The sequence below is a fragment of the Pteropus medius genome, unplaced genomic scaffold, assembly GCF_902729225.1.
Source record: "Pteropus medius unplaced genomic scaffold, Ma_sr-lr_union100, whole genome shotgun sequence".
In the NCBI taxonomy this organism is placed as follows: Eukaryota; Metazoa; Chordata; class Mammalia; order Chiroptera; family Pteropodidae; genus Pteropus; species Pteropus medius.
In genome coordinates this window covers 3,614,421-3,636,063 of record NW_024354498.1, presented here as the reverse complement: position 1 = coordinate 3,636,063, position 21,643 = coordinate 3,614,421, and the positions used below count along the sequence as shown (strand labels likewise).

General features: G+C 38.6%; 1 protein-coding gene across 5 annotated transcripts in view; it reads right to left on the bottom strand.

The window, feature by feature from the left end:
- SH3KBP1 (SH3 domain containing kinase binding protein 1) overlaps positions 1–21,643 on the bottom strand; it is a 313,545-nt gene that overhangs the window by 97,752 nt on the left and 194,150 nt on the right. Inside the window, exons 1-2 of one of the 5 annotated variants that reach the window (XM_039852307.1) lie at positions 18,787–18,922; positions 18,222–18,328 (exon numbers count right to left, since the gene is read on the bottom strand). The exons of 3 other annotated variants lie outside the window; for them this stretch is intronic. Coding sequence is in view for 1 of the 2 variants with exons in the window: in XM_039852305.1 (XP_039708239.1) it covers positions 18,787–18,801 (15 nt within the window). In the remaining variant the exon portion in view is untranslated. Of the gene's footprint in view, positions 1–18,221; positions 18,329–18,786; positions 18,923–21,643 lie in introns of those variants that run through there. One more of the 5 variants, XM_039852305.1, reaches the window with a different exon arrangement.

Genomic DNA, 21,643 nt, shown 5'->3' with positions numbered 1-21,643 from the left:
CTATTAGGGAAATGCAAGTCAAAACCACAATGAGGTACCACCTCACACCTTTTAGAATAGCTATAATCAACAGCACAAATAATAACAAATGCTGGAGAGGATGCGGAGAAAAAGGAACCCTCATACACTGCTGGTGGGACTGCAAATTGGTACAGCCACTATGGAAAACAGTACAGAGGTTCCTCAGAAAATTGAGAATTGATCTACCATATGATCCAGCAAACCCTCTACTGAGTATTTAACCCAAAGACTTGAAAACTCATATCCGAAAAGATATTTGCACACCGATGTTCACAGCAGTATTATTCACACTGGCCAGGACATGGAAGCAACCGAAGTGTCCTATGATAGATGACTGGCTAAAGAAGCCGTGGTACATATATACAATGGAATATCACTCAGCCATAAGAAGAGGTGAAATACTGCCATTTGCAACAACATGGATGGACCTCGAGATAATGATGCTAAGCGAAATAAGCCAGACAGAAAAAGTTGCAAATCACATGATATCACTTATATGTGGGATATAAACCTAAAAACAACAAATGGACAGGAGACTCATGGACATGGACTATAGACTAGTGGTTACCAGAGGGTAAGGGGTGGGGGAGGAGGGGGGAGGTAGACAGGGTAAAGGGGGTCAAATATAGGTGGGTAGCAGGAGGGTAAAGTAGGTTAAGGGGATCAAATATATGGTAGCTGAAGGCAACTGGACTTTGGGTGGTAATCACACAATAGAATATACAGATGTCAAATGATAATGTACACCTGAAAATTACATAATAGAATTAACCAATGTTACTCCAATAAACTTAATACAAAAAAAATTAAAATAAATAAATAAATACACTTACTTCTGTACAGAAAGACACAAGAAAGCAAAGCTAGCCCTGGTCTTTTTCCTCACTGTTTCAGAATATGCAGCCTCTGTGTGGATCCCAGCAACAGGGGTAATGATGACGCTGATATTGTACTTATTTTCCAGGGGTGCTGGATCTTAATTCCATCCTTCTTCTTCATGGGCCATAATTGAAGGTCTAGAGCAAGTCCCTCCCCTCTCAGCCTGGTCCTTCAGGTGTCCCAGAGATGAGAACTGTTCAGGTGTTTCCCTCTTCTCTAGAACCTAGACCCAGAGAACTTTGGTTCCCAGACCAATGGCACCTGCAACACCTGGCAACTTGTGAGTAAAGCAAATTCCCAACCCCGCCCCAGACTTTCTCAATCAGAAACTCTGGGGATGGTATCCGGCAGTCTCAGTCTGAATACACCCTCCAGGGCATTCTGATGCACACTGAAGTCTGAGAACCACCGACCTAGATGTAGGAGGGATTGCAGTACTGCTAACCAAATACCTCTTCTTACATTAACAACTTGGGTGTCTAGACTCATACTAGATAAATTTTAAAACATCTTTTTTACTTTTCTGCCTATCTTTTCTCTTCCCTTCTTTCTACCTTCTTCATTCTCAATGGGCATAAGAACTTGCTGTTGCTACTAAATGACTCAGTTCAGAAAGAAAATGGAGTAGAACAGATAATATGACATACCACTGAGATTAAAAAAAAACGGGGGGAGCATAGGTGGCCATGAGACCCTTCACCAAAGGAATTTTGAAAAGATGGGCAGATGAACGGATGGATTAACGAATGGAAAGATGGTTTTGAAACAAAAATGGAAGACCTTATCTAGCCTCTCTGGCTCAGACTACCTCAAAGGCCAAGCGGGCAGATCCTCACGACTGGACTAACCTTTAGGGAGCGCCAAGCCCTGTGACACCCTCACGTTGTTTCCCTTTACTGGCATTTTAGGTGGAACATTTTTCATTGTCGAAGACTGTCTCACACACTAAAAGACATTTAACAACCACTGCTCCTGCCCACTAACAGCCTGTAGTGCTCTTCTATCACTGCATCCGCCCCAACTTCCTATATGTTTCCAAACACCCCATTCAATAACATCTATCCCCTGCTCTTCTGCTGAACACGAGAACAAAGGGCAGTGAAGTACTGCTTTCCCACTAGGCTTCCAGCTTCCCCTACCTCTGAAAATATCTTTGGTCAATTGGGCTAAAAATAAACAGAACCCCAACTTTTAAAGGGCATGCATCATGAAAGCAATGCCTAGCTCCAGTACACATACATATACATCATGTATAATTGAAAGTCAGCTATGATGCAGGCCTAAGTGGACAGAAAAATCAAGGCACCATAGTCATATATCTCTCATCCCCCTTACAGGCAACGAAGAAGGATGTCAGGCTTGCAGTGGCTGTGGAAGAGGATTTGGGATCTCTACTCGTGGCTTCCTTGGCAGAATTCCGAGTTCTTGCCCTCCTGGGTGCCCTATGGAAGATGTCTTATCCAGGACAAGCACTGGCCATGCACTCAGAGGCTATGTTGAAAATGTTCAGGACATAGCTCTTTTACTTCCTAACAGATTTGCAAACAGGTCCATTGTATCATACCTTCTGAATGAACAGACTCTCAGGCTCTGCTCCACAGCTCAGCCCAATGTTTCGTCTTCATTTCTGTGCTATGGCTAAAGACTTCCCAGCACCACATCCATGTTACTCTGGTCTGCCTGTCCCCCAATTCAGAAGCTACTGCTCGGTCTGGGAGTGAATGTACTTATGGATGGCTGTATGCAGCTGAAAACTCTACAATCAGACTACTGCTATGGATCCACTTCAACACGGTGATTGCCAGGCTGGTGTCAACTTGTATTTCTCCTACCACATCCTAATCTCCATTTAAAACATGATTTTTTAAAAATAAATAATTCAAAAAATTAATTCCTTTGAATATTTTATACCAGAAGTCCCTCCACTATTGGCTCTCTTGAAAAAAGTGCTCGGTAAAGTTTTTTTTTGGGGGGGTTATATATAGTAGGAGCATCATCTATACTCTTAGCCTATAATATCTGGTAATACAGCATCAGGACAAATACCCCCCCTCCCCCATACGATTTCAGTTAGTGGAGCAAGTAATTTTTTTTCTTTTGTTTCAAAATGTAGAAACATAATGCTTATAGGACAGACACTCATTGGATTTGAGTCCAGTGGAATCCAGTTCCCTAATGACTAATATGTCAGCTTTTCTTTGCAACTGCTGGAGCATGATTTGACCAGGAACCTGCTCAAATCAAATATAAAATCACTCCTCTGACTTTATTCTAATTCAGATGCAAAGTCCTTTGCTAAGGAGAAGGAAGTTTAAGTCCCATCTGTGAAAGTCTCCTATCCAAGAATACTACACATGATTCTTGAATCTTAAAGGTAACCAGGTCTGATGGGTAGGGGGAGGAGGGAGAGAGTTCCTTGCATTCTAATAGTTAGTGAGGCCCCCCTGTTGGCAGACCAGGCTTTCAGATGGCTATTCTAGAAGATGGTGATCTTCCAAGAAGCTATATGTAGACATTACTCAAGGGCTCACACAAAGCCAAACACGAGAGATGACTTTTTAAACTGCTGGTAAAATATGAGATGAAAGATGGCTCTTCGAAAGCATTCCTTTCACTGCACGAGGATCTGATGGTACTCCTTCCCTTTTGTTCAGTACAGATTTAAGTGCCTGTTCCACATGAAGCAGAGAAGCAGACAAGGATGTTGAACATCACTGCAAACACTGAAATAGCAATTTGTTGGGTTCTCCAGAGTGGTATATTGAGGAGTCCCAAACCTTTCAGCAAAGTTATCCCAAATCCTGGTCATATAGAGAATACAGAGAGATCTAGGCTATAGGAGACAGTGATGGGAGGACAGACAAAATAGTATTTATATATGACCATATCCACAAACTTTCAGCTTTCGTTTTTTACCATTACTTAGAAAGATACACAAATTGCTATTAAAACTCACTGTAAACTTTTTTTAATTAAAAATCGTTGAGGTGACATTGATTAACAAAATTAAATAAGTTTCAAGTGTATCATTCAACAGTAAGTTGTATATATATTGCATTGTGTGTTCACCACCCAGTTAGATTTCCTTCGTCACCAAATAATTGACCCCTTTTATCCCTACTGTAAACTTTTTATATCTGTTTTTACATGCTCCTTATATGAACACTTATGACTGATGGTATAATGAGAAGTCTTCTTGGTGCTCGGTAGAGAGCAGTAGGAGCAGAGCAAAAGCCCCATGAGACAGCTCATGTCAGAGTCAAAGAGAACTATCACAAAGGAGCATTCTTACAATGGAGCGCCTGTGCGCTTCTAATGGAAGGCTTTTCCACCTGCTGGGAAATTTACATAGCAACTGTCAATTCACCAGCCTTTGGTTGACCCAGCTTAAACTATTTGATAGCAACATAAGATAGGCCAGAGTAAAATACACCTCGAAATTCTAAAAATAAAATGTATGGTCTAGTAAAAGAAAAAAAAATAAACATATTTGTCGCTCCAGTCTAGGGGCAAAGGTTACCTTTGAAATAGCTCAAATACCACTGTCAATTCTATGTGGTATGTGAGATATCTCAAAGGTAACTTCTGCTTATGTCAGTCTACATTTAAACCTGGGTATAAGAAAAAAATAAAATTTAAAAAGTAATCTTATGATTATGAAATTGTGCTTAAGACAAAGTTATTCATATAATGTTTATTTCCTTGGTCGTCTTGAAAAGTTAGTGATAGTTCAAGTTACATTCAACCACTTTGCCCAATCATAGTTACAAACCTCATCAGATTTCCAGTTGCTTTAGAAGCATCTATTAACTGTATTATACTTAGAAGTTTAACTGCTTTTCTCCCCGCTTTTTCTTCGGAAATAGTGCCCTCCCTTGAGAGCAGAACCTAGAGGTTAATTATTCTCTTATCTCCACAAAGCGAAGGGTCAGTAAGTGTTTGCTGAATGGAACAGGGCATTTAGGGATGCCATCCATTCACCTTTCACCCTAGCATTACCATCCTACCATAACACAACAGGTAAACAAGGGGAGATGTCTTCCTTAACAAACCAGGCCGGGAGGCCCTCTTAGAGCCCCACCGTTTGCCACCGTCATGTGTTAGCTCTTTCCAATCTGGTCTCTGGTGACAGTACACCATTGTCTGGAATGCCTTCCTAGATCTCTGTTGCCCCTGCCTTACTCCTTTGTTTCCATGCACATACCCCATCCTCCTCTTATTAATCTCCATAAAGAAGAATCCAATCTTGGCCATGTTTCTGGTGGACATCTCTCTGCCTATGACTTCCAAATTCTCATCCCACCACCGCCCTCACATTCTCTTAAGTTTCTATCTATTATAATTAAAAGGCCCTCACTAGGAGAGTTAATAACCAAGTATGTGTGTCTGTGCGCATGCACGCACACATACACACACAAAGTATCTTATTGTACTATACTCCCCCTGCGTCTTGTGATGCTGTGAGATGATACAATGCTAATGTAATGAGATAAAATGAGGTGAATAACAAAGATATTTTCAGACCCTGGTTGACAGTGGGTAACTGAAACTGCAGATAAGGGCCGTTCATGTAAATTCCTAAAGCCTTGAAGAGATTTCAGGGTTTACTTCAAATTTACAATTGTTGCAACTTGCCATCTCTCTCAACGGCTGGTATTTTGCGCCTGTGCTCTTAAGACTAATAGCCAACTTTTTCTGAATACAAAACACCTAATCCCACCTTAGATGCTTCCATTAGGTCTTCCGGGGTTTACTCTTTCGATCTGTCCAATAAAAACGTCAATATCTGTCATTATACTAAACACATATATGAAGTCTGTTTTATATTTGTAAATCATACACACATTCAGAGATGCAAGTGTGCATTTGTGTGTATCAGTAGAGAGATGTATCTGATAACTTGAGCCAAATTCTATTATTTATCATGCACTTTAACTTCTGCCAGGATCTGATTATTTGGTTCATTTGTTAGCATTTTGAATATCTCTAGAAACCATGCCCTAAAAAACTGGAAAGAGCAGTACAACACATTCACAGGGAGGGTAGGATTTTCTCTTTGTCAGAGCAAAGTATTTTTTGAAGGTTTTGTAGGAGCTTCCACTCATGCTGGGGAAACTCAGTGTTGAAGTACAAATCAAAACCCGCTTAAGTGCTCAATGAGGTGGAGAATGTACATTCAGACAACATTAAAATCATAGAAGGCAGCTCTCCAAACGTCTGACAATACATGAAAATACTGTTTATATTTTACCCCCACTGTTCCCATGAGAGAAGCCTTCGTGCTATTTTGTTGTAGGATCATCTTATTCACAGAGGATGAACAAGCCAAAGTAAATTTCCATTTCATATACCACTTTGGCAAAACATAATTCGCCATTATGCTTCAAAAGACTATTTTCTGCTGTTATGACAGATAAAAGGAAATCTCAAACCTTCCTTCTACCAGAGGATTAGTTTTATCTTTTGATTAACAATGTCTTCTTTATAGAAGCTTTTGGAGAACTTAAGAAGAGTATGGGTAAGAGAGAGAAAGATGGTATGCCAGGAGTAAATATCATGGGGCTGGTCTGAGTTTGTTCATCTCAGTGCTTTAACATAAAACTTGCTGTATATGTGTGGACCAAGTCTTAATTTTCCTGTAAAGTAGTTGCATGAGTTCAATTAACATACAAAGATCCTTTCTGGATCTAAAATATTTTGACTTATTCAATCACGACATAGTCCAAGCTATTCCCCTTACCTGGGATGGCATACCCTCCCCTAATATATTCGAATTCTATTTCACTTTTAAGGTTCAACTGAAGTCCAGCTGGCCAAATGAAGCAGCTTTCAATAAGGTTTTCTACTGGCATGCAGCCCACCCTTGACCGTGACATTTTTATGTGCACTTGAGGGCAAAGCCACACCTTATCAGTTTTCCTGTATACCTCTAAAGTGAAGCTCTCGCTTTCGTGCATTCTCCCCCTCCCTCTCCTCTTCCTTCCTTCCTTCCTTCCTTCCTTCCTTCCTTCCTTCCTTCTTCCTTCCTTCCTTCCTTCCTTCCTTCCTTCCATTCATTCATTCAGCATCCTTTTCTGGAATTACCATGAGCCATGATCTATGCTGGAGGCTGGGTATACAAAGGTGAGATGGGCACAGTCTGAGATCTTTAATGAGTTCAAAATTTAGCATCAGAGAAAGACTCATTAACAGAGCATCACAGTGCAAAGGAATAAACACTACAATCAAGGTGTGTATAGAAGAGAAAAAAGAAGCCATTAACAATTCTACATGAGAAATAAGCCTCATAGCAATAATGTAGCTTGAGTTAAATTCTGAAGGATGAGTAGAAACTGGCCAGGTAGAGAATGGTGGAAAGGGTATTCTAGCCGAAGAAAAGCAGGAGTAAAAATGAGAATGTGTGCATGGAATGGGGACTTCGAAGCACAGAATAGGGTGGGTGTGGGGGTTCACAATGGGAAGTGAAGGGAGGGAGAGCTGCTTGGGCCAGGAGGCCATCAATGTAAGTCGAGGCCAATGTTACAGTTTGTGCTTTATCTTAAAGGCAAGAAGTAGTAAGCAGAGGTATGACATGGTCGAAGTTTTGACTTTAAGATCAATGATCTAGTGGCATTGGGAAGAAAGAAGAAAGGACATGCAAAAGTCAAGGAGATAATTAGGAGGTTGACACAATAAGCCAACTGAGTCCGTGAAACTAATAATGTAAAAGAGAGATTCGAGAAATATTTAGACTGCCGACCTATTCATACTTTATAGTCACTCCAAGGATAAAACAGTGATTGTGGATTGGTTTGAATATAGATGGAAAAAACTAAATTCTATTATATTCTCGAGTTTACATATACGCATTCTACACTGGTATTGAGTGCCAACGTTGTGCAAGGAACAACATTAAGTTTAGACCCTGATCAGAGAGGCAAAAGAGCCAGATGCAAGGGCTCAGGGAAGCCTCGCGGAGAATCTATCCTGTTGTGAAGGATCACAGTGAGCGTGTTTCTCAGTGCTCTGATGCTGGCATGGTGACATTTAGTGGAAAAATAGTAGGCCTGTGATAGTTTTGAACAGTTAGCTTACTATTAAAACATCAATCAATCTATCATTTGAAAAGTAGAGTGTTTTTTAAATAGAGACACATAAGAAGCTCTTGACACATGAAAAAGCATCTTTCTAATCTGACAAATTTAAAGTAAACACTTAAGTCAAATGTCTCCAAAAATGTCTTAACCTAGAGACAAAAATGGGAAGTTGATATCCCCAAAAGAAATTTCCAGAGAAGCTTTTCTATCCTTTGGATTAAGAAAAGGAAATGAAATAGTTTCAATCAGAAAAGAGGTAATACTTGGAGCAACATTTTGTTGTTTTGTTTTCAAGTAAAACTGCTATTTAAATGGGTAGGGTATACAATGGAATGCTATTTAAACTTAAAAAAAGAAGGAAATTCTCACACATGGTACCATAGGGATGAACCTTGAGGACATAATGCTAAGTGAAATAAGCCAGTCACAAAAGGACAAATACAGTATGAGTCCACTTATATCAGGAACCTAGAGTGGTCAGATTCATAAAAATAGAGAGTAAAATGTTGGTTGCTAGCGCCTTGGGGCATATTTTATCGCAATTTTTAAAAGGCTTAGAGGTATACTACTCTTTCCCTACGAACCTCTTTCTATGTAGAAATGTTGACTAGAATGGCAAGAAATTACTCATGAGGCTCTGATATCCTGATACTTAATATCCAACTACAACATAATCAGGGGCACAGACAACGTCTAATGAAGTAAGAGAACACACCCATCTTTGTCCAGAAATTCAACTTAGTCTTGTAGGAAAGATAACCTAGCACCTCCATAAAGACAATCTCTAAATCTGGCTAATGCCAAAGAGCTCTGGCTTTAACACTTTCCTGACCTGCTCCATAGATTCTGAAAGAATAACACTTATTCCTTTTCTTAATCATCTGGGCTCCCCAGTGTTACAGAAAGGAAGAGAAAACGGCACCAAAAGTTAAATGTTCAATGATATTATCTTTATATTTTCTTTTTCTTAGGTAGAATGAGCTCATGTCACATACTTACTCAAAACAGGAACTTCCTTAGTATACTCGGGAGGTCAGGTACACATTGCTTACATCATCTTCCAGATGTAAAGTAGAATACTTAGAAAGATGACCCAGGGTGCTTTAAGAATGGACGATCCGCAAAGAGAGATCAAATTAAGCTCAGGGCACTCCAGTTGCTAGTTACTAAGACATATTTGACCAACCACTGAAACTCTCTCTTATTTCCCTCGTGATCCTACTAAACTTGCTTTGAATCTCTAGAACAGCACTCACTATCCTCTGCCTTGTATTTATGGCTACTTATATATGTGTCTGTTTAACTGATTGGAATATAAGCATGCTTACATTCCAATCAGTTAAACAGACAAGAATGTAAGCATGCTTACATTCCAATCAGTTAAACAGACAAGAACTGTGTCTTGGTTATCTTTGTAGTCTTCGATGTGCCTTGCACCTTAAAGGTACAGTAGACCCCCTTATCCGTGGGGGATACATTCCAAGACCTCCAGTGGATGCCTGAAACTGTGGACAGAACCAAACCCTACATGTACTGTTTTCCCCTATACATGTATACTTATGATAAAGTTTAATTTATAAATTAGGCACAGTAAGAGATTAACAATAATAATAAAATAGAAAAATTTTAACATACTATAATAAATGTTATGTGAATGTGGTCTTTCAAAATATCTTATTGTACTGTACTCATCCCTTCTTCTTGCGATAATGTGAGACGATACAATGCCTATGTGATGCGATGAAGTGAGGTGAATGATGTAGATATTTTTAGACCGTGGTTGACTGCAGGTAACTGAAACCATGGAAAATGAAACCATGGATAAGGAGGGATTAGTGTACTAAATATTCATAATTTACTTCAGTCACAATAAATTCAACATTCATCAAAAACATTTAGATTTACGGAAAAAGTGGTGCGTGCAATGCATTTTCTAAGTGCTAGGGATATAATAATAGAACAAATAAGCCTGTCCCCACTTTCATGATCGTATCTATTGGTAAGAGTGAACCAGTATTAAGTAGCATTAAGAATTCTCTCTAAGAACACAGATTTTACCAGCTACACGATCTTGACCAAGTTACTTAACCTCTCCATATCTCAGTTTCCTTGTTTGAAATGGAGATAACAATGTACTTCATAGCTTTTCTAGGAGGATTAAATAGGAAAAAAATATATATATATAAAGTGCTTAGCCATTATTACTGTTATTGAGTTCTACTGAACAAAGAAAATCAATCATCATAATGCCTCTTTATGAATCTAATTACAAAGAATGACTGTTTCAATTACAACAGCTTTTTAAAACAGCAGGTTAACTATCCCGTTCCTTTACTTGGGACTGGAAAGCATGAAACAACTTTTATAAGACAGTCACACAGCAGAGACAAGCTCAGAGGAAAGTGATAATTTTGAAAAATGAGCAACGAAGAAAAGCAATAGCCATCACCAAGTCACTGCCTGGGAGGAAAAGCAGAACAAAGAAATAGGAAAAAACAACAAGGGCCAGAGCTGACAATCCACAGAGCTTTCAGATCAATAAAGCTTCGGTTAAGGTGGCACCCTGCAGTGAGTGGGGAATACAGTTTCAGAAGCCCCTCAAGTATGGGCCCATGCCAACTGCTTCTGGCTGCGTCCAAACTGTTATCTACTGTTAACGATGAAAAAAACAACAAGGCATGTGTCTGGGAAAAACAGCCTGTTGTCAGAGAACAGAAAGCCTTTTATTGAGAATTTTGATACTCAGGAGCAAACACACCACCACAGAAATCACCCCAAGCCATCTTTTACAAAGTTTGGCATCCATTCAATAACGAATGAAGAAATCCTAAATCACTAGGCCAAACGATACTCCTCCCATGGCAGTTAAGAAGCAGGGCCAAATGAGACCATAAACTCATGTGGTACAGATTTCTAAAGCCACTAGTGGAAATTACTGACAGACACTTAGACGTGAAAAGCTGAATTCACAGTCCTCTACCTGGAAGCAGCCAGGCTTTCTGCCAAAGGCTGCTCTTAAAGGCTTCTTTCAACATCAGCAAGGACGGGTCAACAGGAATTCTGTTCGGATCCTATAGGTAGTACATTAAATTCAACAAACCTTTGTGGAATACCACCATGCAGCCTATAAGCCAAAACTGCTTTCCTATGTTATTTTTATTTTTATGTTTTCAAGAAAGTATTGTGTTCTCAGCTATAATATGGGAGATTTAAACATAATGTTGACGGCAGTCAATGCAACCACCAAATTCCAGTTCTCCCAGATCCTCGAGGTATCTCGAGCCTTAAAATGAACATCCCACAGCTTTTTAAAGAGATGTTTGCTAAAAGTTTGCAATGACATGGGAAATTTTGTATAATGCTAAGTGAAAAAGATACACAATTATGTGTGTGAAAAAAATTATGTGTGTGGTATGATCTCAACCAGTTAAAAATGTATGGCAAAAGGACTGAAAGTAAATACAAAAAAAAAAAAATGTCAACAGTGTTTGCCCATCGGCGATTAAATTAGTGTTTTTACTTTCTTTTATATTTTTCTACTTTCTAGTGTTTCTATAAACCTGTTATTACTTTTACAATTAGAAAAGAATAAAGTTTTAAGAAAATAACATACACTAACATAACTAGAAAAGATGGCCTACCTCTCCACATTATTGATGTCTTTCCTTAAGGATGACTTGATTTGCAACACCTACTAACTAGAAATCACATGCAGCTTTCGTTACTGTGTCATTATATTTCCTTTTCCAAGTCATTAGTAGGATGTTAAGAACATCAGATGTAAAATGAGTCATGACGGTAACTCACAAGACACCACCCACATAGAGCATTCCTTGTCATTTATTATCACCCTTCACTTTATCAGTTCATATCCTCAGTGACTAAGTAGATGATATAAATTCATTTCCAATTAATGTTTTCCAAATAAAGCATTCAGACATTTTAGCGAATGTTTTCAAAGTCAAAAAATATATTTCCTGCTCTTTTAATTCAACCTATGAATTCCTATTCATATGTATGAAAAGGGATTGAAAAGAGGTAAGTTTACTTTGTAACTGTGTGTCATATATGATCGAAGATGATACTTATAGAGTCCTCATCTCCCAATATTTGAAGAAGTATTGATTTGAGGGGTCTGATCCATTGGCATAGGGTCCATAGCTTAATTATTCTCAGTTTTCTAGCAGTTTTCCAGTTCTTCACAAATAAAACCTCTTTTAAACACAAACCAAATTGATCATTACAGTTTCTTAAGTGGGAGAAAAACAAATGTGATCAAAACCAGGTCCCCAAAATTTTGAGGTTTCATTTTTCCCTGTTCTTAGAATTATTTAAGTATATCATAATCTTAAAATCACATAGATTTCACAGTTTTTTTCATTTCTCAGCTATTTCACAACTATTTCCAGTTAATGTGAACATACTTTGATTTTGCTGCCTTTCAAAAATCAAGTCTGACTTTTTTTTTAAATGGGATGCAAGTTTGGGGTGTGGATGGACTGAACAAATGCACTTTTAATAAGAATCTTTTTATAGAATAATTTCTCCTGTGCTGGTACAAAAGTTCAATCTGTGCTTGGATGTCTTTCATATTCATTCATTCATTCATTCATTCATTCATTTTAACTTCAGTTTAGTAGCAAGTTTCAGGATGAAAAAGCATTCTCTTAAGGCTGTAAATTCTCTTTAGGATGCCTGATGAGTTTTAGGCAAAATAGATTCTTACTATATGAACAAATGATATGTCTTTCACTATTCATTTTACATGTTCTCATTTTCCTGTACTAAAATATTTCCCCATTTTCCTTTGTAACATACACAAAGACACCAAGTCACACAAAATACAGGGGAAGAAAACACTCAAAAAACATGAAATCACCTATTTTAATCATGTGCTTTCTTAAGTGGGACTTTTTGTGGTTATATGTTATTTTTTTAAAGGTATATTTTCTTTTTTATGGGGGTAGGGAGACAATGTGCTCAGTAAAATATTTGATGCAGTTTTTGAAACTCCTTGTCCTTTTCTATTACAATGGAGAACGTTCATTTCCGTGCTCTCCACTTATGAGTTGCTGAGAGTAGCAATTCCCCTTTGTGCCTTCCACAAAGACTCCCTATAGGCTCCGCACAAGGAAACAATACAGATTCACGGAAGATGGTGACAGGAGGACAAAAACAAGAAATGGTAAATGGTACTTCTGGAGTTTATAACCCATTCTCTACTCCCAATTTATTATTCTTAATCTATTTCAGACATTTGGGTTTCAGATGGTTATCTATCCAATTCTACAGGGACCTCCGGTGATAGATCTCCACACCCTCCCCACCACATGAAAAGGAAGAGTTTATCAGGCCTCAGTATTGGTTACTTCTCCCTTATTCCCAACCTGGTCACCACGGCTCAAGTTAAAAGGGACTCCCCTTTGTTCAGCCATCAGTGGGACCAGAGAACAGTCAACCATTAAACCCCACATAATTCATTTCCTCCTGAACTGTGTAGCCTTCTCTCTTTGCCACAACAACCACCGTTTCTCCTCAGCTCCTGATTTCTAGTTTCTTGACCATCTCCATTCACTGCCATCTGTCATCATCTCTTAGGATATCCCGTCCTCTTTCGAGTCATTCATTTTCATGACAAGACAACTCACATTTGAATCTTTATTTCACATAAAGTTTCCAGACTAAAGTCAGGATTGGGCTACACTGAAACGCACTGCTCTGTGGCTCCATAAAACCATTTTTAGTACTTGGAAACAGTCATTCCTCCTCTGATCCCTCTGTATCTCTTTCGGTCTCTCATTAACTTTCTCAAGACCCCTTATCATGTCTTATCTGGACTGCTTTTCTCCTCTCCTGCCTAATGACCTAGGAGTAAAGGCTCCAGTCAGGAAAACCTGGAGTTGTCTGAATTCTTGGGCAATGGATACAAAAATGACACCAAAATGTCAGAGAGCCTAATACTCTTGACTGGAAAGCACAGTAAGGTAACCCATCAATTACATTCTGTTCACCTCTATGTTGTAAACAGACAATGTGACATGTATTGCTTGGGCAGATTACTTACATAGTAGGCATAGAGTTATCAGCTTTGTAATGTTTCAGCCTTTTCTAAATCAAAACATGACAACAGTATTTGTATTCCCATCACTTGAAAAAATAGGATTCTACATTATGAACAAGTCTACTTTCTCTGCTTCTAACAAGGCCTCAATGCAGAGGGGGTCCTGGGGAAAAGAAACCAAATATAAAATTAGACATATAAGACATATGATATGCCCAGCTCTCCCAATGTGGTCACTACACATTGCTAAGCACTGTACCTAGAGAACAAATTTGACTACTCTAGGATCTAAAGTCTTAAAACTTTACACAATTAATTTTTCTTATTATCGACTTTGTTAATAGCCTAGAAAAGGTACCCAAAAGTTTCAGAAAAGCTGCTTCTAGTAGAAAGAGAAAATGAGAAACCCAACTAAGAAGTCAAAATAAAAAGAACAGATTGAGCAGATGCTACCAAAACAAATGGAGCAAAACATATTAAAATCACTGGTGGGTGAAAATGCTTAGCGAGTGAAAGAAGAAAAAAGAAAATGAGGCAGTAAATCCATCTTTACAACTTCTAACTTCCTCATCTTACATGAGCAAAACCAAAATACAACTTCTAAATGATAGAGACCCCAAATATCTGCCTTCAGTTTTCCAAACATTGCCTATTCTATTCTTAAGAGTTCAAAGATAAGCTTAATTGAGGTGCCACTCCTGAGTCAAAGGTAATCCATGAAATGGCTTAAGGTGGCCTTTTGATGAAGTGGCTTTTAAGGCACTTCCAGAATTCACCTAAATTTGTGAAGTGTTCATTTTACAGCTCAGGTTTAGGGAGAGAGAGATCTCTATTAGAGGTGTAAATAGGGGTTATTGTGCTTATGCTTCCATTTGTTTCTAGAGCATGTATGGGTATACGTTTATTTGGGATCTGGCCTCCAACACTTAGAACCTGAGTTGAGAATAAAGCTGTCATCTTGCACTTTTTGAACGGCCTCCAATGCCACAGAAAAGTACAAAACAGGAGTGCTGACTGACTGAACGATCTCTGTGATCTAAATTCTTTAAATGTAGGCAGACACGCCACCATGCAAAGTAAGCAAGATAGTTTGTTTTAAAGTTGACAGTTTTCATAGAGCATTAAACTTAATCCATCCCACTGGAACTAAGTTGTCTAGAATATCATTTTATAACTAGTGAGAATGTCAGAGAGAAAAAGACAAGCTAGGTTCACAGGCATTGTCGTATCATCTTTTTAACGGCTACACAGAACATTTTAAAACCTTAAATCTCAGGAACCAAAAACATCTGCAAACTCCAGGATTATAAATATTTTGAATTATTAATATAAGTAAAGAACAAAAGAGAGCCTCAATGAAACACTTATAGATACTTCAGTCCACCCCACTGAAGAATATCAACTCGTTTGGCAAATAATGTGCAAAAGGAAGGACTTTCATTTCCTACTCCCAAGGAATTCCAGAGTGGGAGGTAAGGAGAGAGAATCAATCATAAAACTGGCTTTCTGTACTACATAAGATGAATCAAGTACTATCATTTAGAATTAACAATAGCACAAAAGAGAAATTCAACTTTTCTCAAAAGAACTGTTTTGAATCCCCTCTCTGTAAAACCTTTGGGTGGGACTAAGTGAGAAGCAGCAGTCCTGTTCACCACTGAAATTCTGAAGGCAAGCAAGACCTGGGCTTTCCACTCCTCTCTTCAGGAGCTGGGGGAACTAGGTGACCTAGTCCTTTCTTTTAGCAATTTGCAATCTCTTGGGATTATGTAACTTATGTGCTAGCTAATGGGGATCCTCAGACAGAACACCTTATCTTCAACTCATCATTCTAAAATGAGAAGAATAATTAATATCCTTTGTCCTGTAGTGACAGGCAACATGAACACACGTTAACACCAATTCTAACCATAATGAGATACCACTTCTCACCCATTAGGATGGCTATTTAAAAAAAAAACCCAAACAGAAAATGACAAGTGTTGTCAAGGGTTGTGGATAAACTGGAACACTCGTGCATTGCTGGTGGGAATGTAAAATGGTGTAGCCACTATGGAAAACATTCCTCGAAAAATTAAAACAGAATTACCATATGATCCATCCAGTAATTCCACTTCTGGAGACATACCCAAAAGAATTGAAAGCAGGACTCAAACAGTTATCAGTATGTCAAGTTCGCTGTAGCATTATTTACAGTAGTGAAAAAGGTAGAAACAATCTAAATGTCTCTTGACAGAGGAATGGATAAATTGTGATATAAACGTACAAGGGAATATTATTCACCCTTAAATAGGAAGGAAATATTGATACATGATACAACATGTATGAACCCTGACAACCTTATTCTAAGTGAAATAAGCCAGACACAAAGGGCAAATATTTTGCGACTCTACTTTTATGAGATATCTAGAGTAGTCAAATTCATAGAGACAGAAAGTAGAATGGTAGTTGCCAAGGACATGGGGATTCATGTTTAATGCGTATAGAGTTTCAGTTTGGGAAGATGAAAAAGTTCTGGAGATGGATGTGATATGGTTGTACAACAACGTGAATGTATTTAATGACATTGACTTGTGCACATAAAAATGACTAAAATAGTATTATGTATATTTTACAACAATGAAAAATCTCGACATTTCTATAGCATTTAGCTTTTATGGGGATTTCCGCTAGGAAGTAAAGTTGGCTATGTGAGATTGAGAAAGTCTTACTTTTGTTCTGTTGGAATTTTTGACCATATACTTGGGTTATTTTCCTTAAAAACAAAATGGCCAAAATTAAGTCAGCCTTTAACCTGGAAATTCCCCCTCTTAAAAATTCAGTCTAAGGAAATAATGAGCGAAGGTACAATGGTGCATATACGAAATGTTGTTTTTAATATTCAAAATGTGGAAGTGACCTAAATAGTTATCAGATGGAAACTGGTTCAATAAGGGTGGTACATCCCTACAATGGATGACCATGCAGCTATCTGACAAAAGGGGAGCCCATAGTATGTTAAATTTTAAAAACTGGTGACATTTAATATATTATCATTGTCGTATGGAGAGTGATGTGTGTATATATGCACCTTCTGGCTTGGATAAAAATCTGGAGGAATATATATAAAATGTTAATTATGGTTATAACCTGGATAATAGGATTAAGGTCAATTTCTATTTATTTATTCATATTGTGTAACTTTGAGTTTTTATTATTATAATAATCATTGCAAAAAGCTCCTATAATCTGTGAAGTAACAGAGCTATTTCCACTTTGAGAAACAAACAAGCAAAGGGTTCAGGGAGCATTCAACAGTGTAACGAGTAGTTTACAGGTCACAGAACCTTTAATGGTCCCAGGAGCTACCGTTCCTGTCCCATAACCAGGCCCTAGCCTGAGGAAGCTAGACAGCCTCCTGATAGAGAGCCCAATGTCATTGCTAAGACTTGTCCGTATTTCATATCTTAATAATCAATCATGCTTTCACTCATTTCCCAAAGAGTCACCATCTAATTTTGAATTAAATATCTAAATCTGATTTCTACTTTTCGGAACTCAGAATGATGACATCCAGCAACAGTAGCCAGTAATAATAATAAGCAAATTTAAGACATCCTTCAATAGGAAAATTCTCTCAAGTCATTGCAGATGCATATATTTCTTATTTTAGCCAACTGCTGCCTGCACTTACATCCTTCTAGGCAAGCAACAGACGCCATTAAAAAACCTTTCAAGAAGTTCTACTCTTAAAATAATGTGTTAAAACAATGTGTTTCCTTTTTGTCATGCTATTTTCTTTGTTTTAATTTTGAAAATATTATAAGTTAAAGCCATCAGAAAAAAAATATAAAGGGACATATTTTATAGATATCAACTCCCCCAACATTTTTTTCAACAAGAGACAGGACTATAGAAGACATATGACGCACTGTAAGCCTTACTTATCCTGTGGTTTATTTAGGGAATTTTACTTTGTGTTTGGAAAATGACAGACTTCTGCTTTTAAGAAGACAAGTATGAATAACTCAGAGAGAAACAAGACCACCTATTACTAGCAAAATCTTAGAAAATCAAACAACTTAGTGTCTTTATTTTACTCTCTATATGAGCAAATGAATTTCAATGCTCAGTACTACAAAATTAGCCAAATATCTTTACCTCTATGAACGACAGTTCAACAGCACCCAGAAGTCACTACTCACAGTGTTTCCGTTCACAAGGAAAATTCCAAATGTCCATGCCCCCCAAGAGTGAAATGCCCCATAGCTGGCTCGCTCTGCGTGGACATATTCTTCTCTCCTAAGTGAACCTGAAGAGCAAGCTGGATTTGTTTACTGCACAAACATCTGTAATTGCTAAACATCTCAGTGACATGGTGTAACAGTTACTGCTGTGCAAACTGCCCATCTAAATTACTTTCTACAGTATGAGCACATGGAAACCCAAGACACCGAGAAATTGGAAACATCTGTAAAAATTAATGGCCGGATTGACCAAAGGGCGGGGGGGTGGGGGGAGTGCATTAAAACAGCTCAATAGTTGCACTGCAACATTTCTCTTTAGAAAATAATCTTCCACGTTTAGGTTCCTTCTTAGCACATGCACAGCCTCCCTCCCTCACCCCCCCACCCCCAGGGATCCTAGCTGGCATACACTTCATTTCAACCCACCAATGCAAACCCATTACAAGTCTTGTTACAAAACAGTGTAGATAAGATAAAAGGTTAAGGGTATTAATTACATCTCTTAAAGCAGAAAAAGAAATACCTCTTCTCCCATCATGCAGTCAGCCTCCTCTCTTCAGTTTGAAAAGGTCCCAGAACTACCCTGGAACCCTCCCACTTCCTTCCAACAGCCAAAGGCACAGAGCCTGAAGGACCCAGCCTAACCCTGAGTCATACTTGGGACCAAATGAGCAATGGGGAGAACAAAGCTCACATTTGTTTATGGTTCAGGAAGCCAGGGCCGATTCATGGCTTGGGTGGCTTCGCGAGAAATCCTCCTCCCTCGCCTACGTCCTGCAGGAATCTAGGCTGCCTCTTGGGAGCCACAGGTGTGACCACTCGGACAAGGAACACACTGAAGGAGTGCTTATTTGGCAGGACCCAGCAACCACTTGTTTAAAAATGTCAGAGAGGAAATAAAAAGCCCACTATCTTTCAACAGGTAATATAGTTGGGGAATGAGAGATATCTAGAATATGGTTTGTATACGATATGTCCATCATGGAAATGCCTGTATTTTAAAGAAATCAACATAATTGTACTACACAAAAATTACTCATTCAAAAAAGAAAGGAAAAACAGCCGTGGCTTTAAAGAAACACTTCCCTTAGGAAAAATACAGCAAGATTGTTGCCAGCCATGTCATCAGTAGTATCCTAACAGATCGGAATAAAATGTTTAAATAGCAATCCCGGTTTTATTCCCCCAAATGAGATACCATTTTAATCACCACTTCAATGAATTTAAGCCCAGTGGTTAATAAATCAAAACTCCAGAGCCAGAGTGTCTGAGATAAGAATCTCAGCCGGGCCATTTCCCAGTTGTGTGACCCCGAGCAATTTATTTAACCTCTGTTCACCTCAGTTTTCTTATCTATAAAATGGAGATAAGAGCGCCAACCTATAGGGTTGTCTGGAAGATTGAATAAGTCATATATGTAAAATGCTTATAAAAGTGCCAGGCACACAGTAAGCGTCCTATTAACCACTTGCAAGTTCAGAAAGACTTCACGAATCAGGATATCAAGTCAACAGTATCCTCACCAAAGTTCTCATATAGACTCTAATGACTTGTTTCAGTTATTAACTGTGGTTAATTTTTACATTTTTAAATTACACTAATTTAAAAACCGTTTATTCCATGTTTATTAATGGCTTGCAGAGTGTCCAATTCTGTAGGGGGCTTTGAATAAGATGCTGTCCCAGTCCTCAAGAAAACTTGCAATCTGCTTGGGTAAATAAGACACGGATCTATTTATATACCACGCAAGAAAACAAATGTAGGTGACGTCACTAGGCTGTAAATGGCAAGTGTGATGCAAGTGCTACGGAATTAGCATTTGGAATTTAGAGGACAGTTAAGAAATCACCCTATCAAAATCTAATTAGGTTGGGAGAGAACAGGCAAATCGCCTGCACAGAAAAAGTCCAAATGGTTTATATAGGGACTCCTCCCTAAAGGAGGTGAGCGTAACTCCCTCCTCCTTAAGTGTGAGGTACGCATAGTGACTTCTTTCTAAAGAGTCGAGTACAGAAAAGGGGAAGAAACAGACCAACTTTACGGTGGAGAAACTTGACAGACACTACCTCAGCCAGGTGACCAAGGTCAACATCAACAGTGAGAAGTCATGTGGATACCATGTACCCTTGATGTGACGTGATGAGAATGGCACTTCATCTCTGTGGTCTTTCTCCCCAAAACCCATCACTTCAGTCTAATGAGAAAAATATCAAATGACAACTTAAGGACATTCTGAAAAACTCATCAGAATATCCAAGGTTACCGAGAACATGGCAAGTCTGAGAAAATGTCACAGCCAAGAGGAGCCTAAGGAGATAACGCAACCAAATGTAATGTGGTATCCTGGATGGGATTCTGAAATAGAAAAAGGACATTAGGTAAAACCTAAGAAAATCTGAATAAAGGATGAACTTCAGTTAATAATCACATATCAATCCTCGTTCATTAATTGTGACAAATGTACCATATTAATGTAAGATGTTAACAAATAGAGAAAACTGGGTATGAGATATGTGGGAACTCTTATTATCTTCACGACTTTTCTATAAATCTAAAACTATTCTATAATAAAAAGTTTATTAAAAACTAATTATGAAGATAAGCTTGTTGATTATATGTGTATACATAAATAAATATATGTGTGATTTATAGACATACATGATTGCCTTTATGAGTATATGTATGTAAATGTATTCAACAATGCCCTCCCAATTTAATTTCTTTCTATAATCTCTGTATCCTTAGCCTATCTATTAACAATGATAGTTGAATGCTGACTCCTAGCTTTTTGCTTTCCATAATACACAAAAGAGTTTTCTTTGAAAGGAAACTTGGCTCTTCTGTCAGTTCTGCTGCCAATCCAGGCTACGGCGGCCCAACTCAAAGACTGTGCACGAGGTGGGCCCATCTGCCCCTTTCCAAGAGCTACTAGAAGTTCCTGGTGCCTGGCCAATTAGTCATCAACCACAGAGCCCCAGGGCTGGCAACTCTCCCAGCTACTTCCTCTCCCATTTCCAGTCCACAATGCCTGGTGCCTCCCCAGTTATCTCTCTAAAGTGCCAATCTGATCATGCCACTGCCCAAAAGAACTTCTCTACCAACTCACCAGCGCACCCAGAAGTGGAGCTTGGGAGTGAACTGGAAGAGCCCTGAGGGAAGAGGGTCCAGTTCCCCTCTAACTGTCCACTTCCACCACCATCATGTCCAGCCAAACCCAGCCCTTCTCCATAACCATGCTCTCTCCTTGTCCATGCACATACTGCAAGGACCACGAATCCCCATACATCTTTTAACACTGCTCAAATATCACTTTCCTTGAAAAGATCTCCTTGACATCCCACCTCTTCCTTCTGGACCTCTAGGATTGTTAATAGCTCCTT